Below are 7467 nucleotides of genomic sequence, written 5' to 3'. Positions count from 1 at the left end.
GGACGAAGCATTAACACACACACAGGCACACTCCCCCTCCCCCTCATCCTCCTCCTCCTCCTCCTCCTCCTCTCTCTCTAGGAGCAGGTGTAGAGGGGACAGACGTGCCCTCACACACCAGCAGGGAGAGAGAGGGATGGAAGGAAGGTGAGAATGAAGGTGGCAGCATAACAGAAGAGGAAGGAAGGTGTGCGTGTGTGTGTGTGTGTGTGTGTGTGTGTGTGTGTGTAGACCAGGAAGGGGGGGGGGGAGGGAGGGGTGTTGTGTGTGTGTCGTCTTCCTCATTTGATCTTTAACTTGCCCACCTCCCCGTTGATCCGGCCCTCGCTGGCCAGCCTCTCGTTGAGTTGACACAGCTGCAGCAGGAAGCCGTCGTTGGGGCCGATCTCCCGCTTCTGCCTCACCATGGCGACGGCGGCGCGGGCGGCCATCTTGTGACGCAGCATCAGGTAGGCCACGACCATGGAGGGGGAGCGGCTGTAGCCCTCTCTGCAGTGGACGTAACACCTTCCCTGCAGGGCGCACACACACACGCACACACACACACACACGCGCACACACACACACACACACACACACACGCACACACACAGACACGGAAAGACACACTCACGCGCACACAGACAGACAGACAGACACACGCACACACGCACACAGACAGACAGACACACACACGCACACACACATGCACGCAGTCACACGTATGCACGCACGACACACACACACACACACACACACACACAGACAGATCAGGGTCAGGATAGTGATTCAGTGGACATGACTCCTCTCTTCCTCTGCTTCCCTTCATTGCCAATATGACTGTTGGGTCAAAACACTGAACAAGCTGCCACCATATAGCTAAGGCTGAGTCCCAATATGACTCACTGGAGCTACCTTATCCCCTGTGCTTCCTTCATGAAAACAACAATAAGTTTACTCCCTCAACAGAGGAAGCAGAGCGAGTAGTAGATAGGTCTCCATCGTACTGGAGTCTAAGGCAGAAGAGGAGGAGGGAAGAAGGGATGAAAAGAAGAAAAGAAAGAGGGATGGAAAGGAGGTAGGGAGGGAGGAGGGGAGGGAGGGCGGGAAGGAGGAGAGGAGGGAACAGATGCTCTGTGTCAAACCTGCCTAGCGAAGCATCTCGTCGAGCCAGGAGATGCAAACACAGGGCTCGACCTCTGCCGCAGACAAGACAAGGTCAACATTCCCTGCTGCACCTTCACACCCACCCTCCCCCCCTTTCTCACATAGCTGTGTGTGTGTGTGTGTGTGTTGTGTGTGCGTGTCATACATGTCTTATCGACTAGCCCACGCCCCAGGAGGAATCCACCTTGCCGACGTGCAGTGAGGGACGTTCTGCTCAGCTCAGCTGCTTTTGGAAACCTGCCCCCGTCCTCCCTTCTCCTGTTTTCTTCTTCTCTATCGCTCATCTCCCCTCCTCTCCTCTCACCTCCCTCTCTCTCCCTCCTCTCCTCTCTCTCTTCATTCCACCCCCTCCTCTCCTCTTCCTTCCCACCCCTCCTCTCCTCTCCCTTCCTTCCCTCCCCTCCTCTCCTCTCTCTTCCTTCCCTCCCCTCCTCTCCTCTCCTCTCCCTTCCTTCCCTCCCCTCCTCTCCTCTCCCTTCCTTCCCTCCCCTCCTCTCCTCTCTCTTCCTTCCCACCCCTCCTCTCCTCTCCTCTCCCTTCCTTCCCTCCGCTCCTCACCTCCCCCTTCCTTCCCTCCCCTCCTCTCCTCTCCCTTCCTTCCCTCCCCTCCTCTCCTCTCTCTTCCTTCCCACCCCTCCTCTCCTCTCCTCTCCCTTCCTTCCATCCTCTCCTCACCTCCCCCTTCCTTCCCTCCCCTCCTCTCCTCTCCCTTCCTTTCCTCCCCTCCCCTCCTCTCCTCTCCCTTCCTTCCCGCCTCTCCTCTCCTCTCCCTTCCTTCCCTCCCCTCCTCTCCTCTCCCTTCCTTCCCTCCTCTCCTCTCCTCTCCCTTCCTTCCCTCCCCTCCTCTCCTCTCCCTTCCTTCCCTCCCCTCCCTCCTCTCCTCTCCCTTCCTTCCCGCCTCTCCTCTCCCTTCCTTCCCTCCCCTCCTCTCCTCTCCCTTCCTTCCCTCCTCTCCTCTCCTCTCCCTTCCTTCCCTCCCCTCCTCTCCTCTCCCTTCCTTCCCTCCCCTCCTCTCCTCTCCCTTCCTTCCCTCCCCTCCCCTCCTCTCCTCTCCTCTCCCTTCCTTCCCCTCCCCTCTCCCTTCCTTCCCTCCTCTCCTCTCTCTTCCTTCCCACCCCTCCTCTCCTCTCCTCTCCCTTCCTTCCATCCTCTCCTCACCTCCCCCTTCCTTCCCTCCCCTCCTCTCCTCTCTCTTCCTTCCCACCCCTCCTCTCCTCTCCCTTCCTTCCCTCCTCTCCTCACCTCCCCCTTCCTTCCCTCCCCTCCTCTCCTCTCCCTTCCTTCCCTCCCCTCCTCTCTTCTCCCTTCCTTCCCTCCTCTCCTCACCTCCCCCTTCCTTCCCTCCCCTCCTCTCCTCTCCCTTCCTTCCCTCCCCTCCTCTCCTCTCCCTTCCTTCCCTCCCCTCCCCTCCTCTCCTCTCCTCTCCCTTCCTTCCCTCCCCTCTCCCTTCCTTCCCTCCTCTCCTCTCTCTTCCTTCCCACCCCTCCTCTCCTCTCCTCTCCCTTCCTTCCATCCTCTCCTCACCTCCCCCTTCCTTCCCTCCCCTCCTCTCCTCTCTCTTCCTTCCCACCCCTCCTCTCCTCTCCCTTCCTTCCCTCCTCTCCTCACCTCCCCCTTCCTTCCCTCCCCTCCTCTCCTCTCCTCTCCTTCCTTCCCTCCCCTCCTCTCCTCTCCCTTCCTTCCCTCCCCTCCCCTCCTCTCCTCTCCCTTCCTTCCCTCCCCTCCCCTCCTCTCCTCTCCCTTCCTTCCCTCCCCTCCTCTCCCTTCCTTCCCTCCCCTCCCCTCCTCTCCTCTCCCTTCCTTCCCTCCCCTCCCCTCCTCTCCTCTCCCTTCCTTCCCTCCCCTCCTCTCCCTTCCTTCCCTCCCCTCCCCTCCTCTCCTCTCCCTTCCTTCCCGCCTCTCCTCTCCTCTCCCTTCCTTCCCTCCTCTCCTCACCTCCCCCTTCCTCCCCTCCCCTCCTCACCTCCCCTTCCTTCCCTCCCCTCCCCTCCTCTCCTCTCCTCTCCTCTCCTCCCGCTCCCTCCCTCCCCTCCTCTCCTCTCTTCCACCCCTCCCCTTTCTGTGACCTCTTCATTCCCCAGTCACGCAGCCTCCCAGGATCAATGCAGGGCTCACTGTATCCTCTCATTAGACTCACATCATCTGCAGCTCTCTCTCTCACACACACACACACACAAACACACACACACACACACACACACACACACACACCAACCCTGACCTTTACCCTATCCGGGGGGGGGGGGGGGGGGGGTGGGATCACAAAATGTCAAGAACAACTCATTGATGTGCTGAAGGATGATCCAGTGTTCGATGGGGGGGGGGGGGGGGCGGTGTTGCGGCACGAAGCATCTCATTGGAGAGATTAGTGTCCTCCCCCTCCTCCTCCTCCCCCTCCTCCTCCCTCCTCCTCTTCCTCCTCCCCCTCCTCCTCCTCCTCCTCCTCCTCCTCCTCTTCCTCCTCCTCTTCCTCCTCCCTCCTCCTCCTCCTCCTCCTCCTCCCTCCTCCTCCTCCTACTCCTCCTCCCCCTCCCTCTCCTCCCTCTCCTCCTCCTCCTCCCCCTCCCTCCTCCTCTCTCTCCTCCTCCTCCTCCTCTTCCTGCTCCTCCTCCTCCTCCTCCTCCTCTCTGCTGTAGCCATCTCTCCTGATTTACTGCTGTCCGGGGTGCTGCTGCCAAATTGGCTGGGAATTAAGATGCTTTATAATTGCTCCTCCGTGTCAGAGATGACATTAAATCCATGCCATAAAACACAGGGTTCAGAGCAGCAATTAAACCACCCCCCTGGGGTGTGTCAACACTCTGGAGCGCATTTAGGAGAGAGGACCAAGCAGCTCTCAGATAGAGTGTTGTTGTTCCTCCAAAACATGCATGCGTGTGTCGGAAATACGCGTACACACACACACACACAGACACAGACACACACACACACAGACACAGACACAGACGCACACGGACACAGACACACAGACACAGACACAGACGCACACGGACACGGACGCACACACACACAGACACAGACACAGACACACACACACACACACACACAGACACAGACACAGACGCACACGCACACGGACACAGACACAGACACACACACACAGACACATACACAGACACAGACACAGACGCACACGGACACGGACACGGACACACAGACACAGACACACACGGACACAGACACACACACACACAGACGCACACACACACAGATACACACACACACACACACAGACACGGACACGGACACACACACACAGAGATACACTCACACACACAACCCCACACACACACACACACGCACACACACACGACAAGACCCATGCAGTGTTGTGATCTGAGATAGATTGTTGTTCTCCTGTGGGGGTGGAGAGTGTCTAAAGTGTCTAAAGTGGCTGAGTCATGTAAGTCTGCCGTTATCTTGTCTTAACAACCATATTTCTTGCAAAAGCGTGGGAGCTGGGTCTGCCACCTTCAACAGGGGCTCGAATAGCGGACCGTCCTGACTGAAGTCAATTGACTATGACAACATCTGATAGCAACAGTGTTGAGCTGATTTAGCCTGAGAAACAGTGTTCAGCACCAGAGCAGAACATAGAGATATCTCTGGCCTCTCTCTCATCTCCACCTTGTAAAGCCAGAGGAACGACAACATCGAGATTGCATCATTAAAGCATGTCTTACTCCCCATGCCCCGGAGGTACCAGCTACTCCTGAAGCATGTCTTATTTCCCATACCCTGAAGGGACATGTATCTTCCTTTGTCTTGTATTTCAGAGCTCTTTGTTACTGTTTTAACCCGGAGGAACAAACTAGTTTTGAAAGAAGATGACTGAAGCGAAATGCAAACCACATTGTCCTTTGATCTTTCCCTTCACAGTAAAGGACTGTAGAGGTCTCAGCGCTAAGCTGCGCTACGCTGCGCTACGCTGCGCTGAATATGTTGAGAATAAGAGTGAAACCTTGACTGGGACCGATCCTCGAGTATCCCGCTCACCAAACACCCACCTTAGCCTGAGCATTAGCTTTGGGGGCTAACGCAAGGGTGAAGGTCTTAGCAAAGGCTACTCATCCTGAGAGAGGGTCATCCTGAGAGAGGGTCATCCTGAGAGAGGGTCATCCTGAGAGAGGGTCATCCTGAGAGAGGGTCATCCTGAGAGAGGGTCATCCTGAGAGAGGGTCATCCTGAGAGAGGGTCATCCTGAGAGAGGGTCATCCTGAGAGAGGGTCATCCTGAGAGAGGGTCATCCTGAGAGAGGGTCATTGTGAGAGAGGGTCATCCTGAGAGAGGGTCATCCTGAGAGAGGGTCATTGTGAGAGAGGGTCATTGTGAGAGAGGGTCATTGTGAGAGAGGGTCATTGTGAGAGAGGGTCATTGTGAGAGAGGGTCATTGTGAGAGAGGGTCATTGTGAGAGAGGGTCATCCTGAGAGAGGGTCATTGTGAGAGAGGGTCATCCTGAGAGAGGGTCATCCTGAGAGAGGGTCATCCTGAGAGAGGGTCATCCTGAGAGAGGGTCATCCTGAGAGAGGGTCATCCTGAGAGAGGGTCATCCTGAGAGAGGGTCATCCTGAGAGAGGGTCATCCTGAGAGAGGGTCATCCTGAGAGAGGGTCATCCTGAGAGAGGGTCATCCTGAGAGAGGGTCATCCTGAGAGAGGGTCATCCTGAGAGAGGGTCATCCTGAGAGAGGGTCATCCTGAGAGAGGGTCATTGTGAGAGAGGGTCATCCTGAGAGAGGGTCATCGTGAGAGAGGGTCATCCTGAGAGAGGGTCATCCTGAGAGAGGGTCATCCTGAGAGAGGGTCATCCTGAGAGAGGGTCATCCTGAGAGAGGGTCATCCTGAGAGAGGGTCATCCTGAGAGAGGGTCATCCTGAGAGAGGGTCATCCTGAGAGAGGGTCATCCTGAGAGAGGGTCATCCTGAGAGAGGGTCATCCTGAGAGAGGGTCATCCTGAGAGAGGGTCATCCTGAGAGAGGGTCATCCTGAGAGAGGGTCATCCTGAGAGAGGGTCATCCTGAGAGAGGGTCATCCTGAGAGAGGGTCATCCTGAGAGAGGGTCATCCTGAGAGAGGGTCATTGTGAGAGAGGGTCATCCTGAGAGAGGGTCATCGTGAGAGAGGGTCATCCTGAGAGAGGGTCATCCTGAGAGAGGGTCATCCTGAGAGAGGGTCATCCTGAGAGAGGGTCATCCTGAGAGAGGGTCATCCTGAGAGAGGGTCATCCTGAGAGAGGGTCATCCTGAGAGAGGGTCATCCTGAGAGAGGGTCATCCTGAGAGAGGGTCATCCTGAGAGAGGGTCATCCTGAGAGAGGGTCATCGTGAGAGAGGGTCATCCTGAGAGAGGGTCATCGTGAGAGAGGGTCATCCTGAGAGAGGGTCATCCTGAGAGAGGGTCATCCTGAGAGAGGGTCATCCTGAGAGAGGGTCATCCTGAGAGAGGGTCATCCTGAGAGAGGGTCATCCTGAGAGAGGGTCATCCTGAGAGAGGGTCATCCTGAGAGAGGGTCATCCTGAGAGAGGGTCATCCTGAGAGAGGGTCATCCTGAGAGAGGGTCATCCTGAGAGAGGGTCATCCTGAGAGAGGGTCATCCTGAGAGAGGGTCATCCTGAGAGAGGGTCATCGTGAGAGAGGGTCATCCTGAGAGAGGGTCATCGTGAGAGAGGGTCATCCTGAGAGAGGGTCATCCTGAGAGAGGGTCATCCTGAGAGAGGGTCATCCTGAGAGAGGGTCATCCTGAGAGAGGGTCATCCTGAGAGAGGGTCATCCTGAGAGAGGGTCATCCTGAGAGAGGGTCATCCTGAGAGAGGGTCATCCTGAGAGAGGGTCATCCTGAGAGAGGGTCATCCTGAGAGAGGGTCATTGTGAGGGGAGCTGGTGAAAGCGGGAACAAGTCGGCAACCGACCAAATGTTCAGACTTTTATTCTGAAAAATGTTGATAAATGTCAACGTTGTTGGAAATCAACGACACACTCACTAGTCAAGCCAAAACATTGCGATGCAATGGATTTGGTGAGTAATCCCCACTACTACCTGGGACATTGTTATACGGTGCCATTTGGACTTCATAACTTGTGAAAAAGAAATTGTTGATTTATCTATATTTTAATGTTCTATTATATAAAGGACATATCTAGCTTGCTGAAAAACATAGTGTTCGAGCTCAGGCACCTACATTTTATTTTATTTAGAATACCCTCTGTAGTTGAATAGGGCGAGTGTCTCCAGAACAGAGTGGACACATAACAGGGTGGACACTAACAGGGTGGACATTTTGAGTTAAAGTTAGCCTTTAGCCTGCTTGTGTTAGCATAATGCCT

General features: G+C 55.8%; 1 protein-coding gene across 1 annotated transcript in view; it reads right to left on the bottom strand.

The window, feature by feature from the left end:
• Positions 1-281: 281 nt before the first annotated feature.
• The window catches only part of dusp3a (dual specificity phosphatase 3a), a gene marked incomplete at both ends in the record, with an annotated part of 21190 nt that continues 14004 nt past the window's right edge, over positions 282-7467 (bottom strand). The window contains 2 exon segments of the mRNA XM_080542127.1: positions 282-503; positions 505-512. Of these exon segments, the coding sequence (XP_080398253.1) occupies positions 282-503; positions 505-512 (230 nt within the window).

This window comes from Nansenia antarctica (genome assembly GCF_963989245.1).
Source record: "Nansenia antarctica genome assembly, chromosome: 11".
NCBI lineage: Eukaryota > Metazoa > Chordata > Actinopteri > Argentiniformes > Microstomatidae > Nansenia > Nansenia antarctica.
This window is presented reverse-complemented; position numbering and strand designations above follow the sequence as displayed.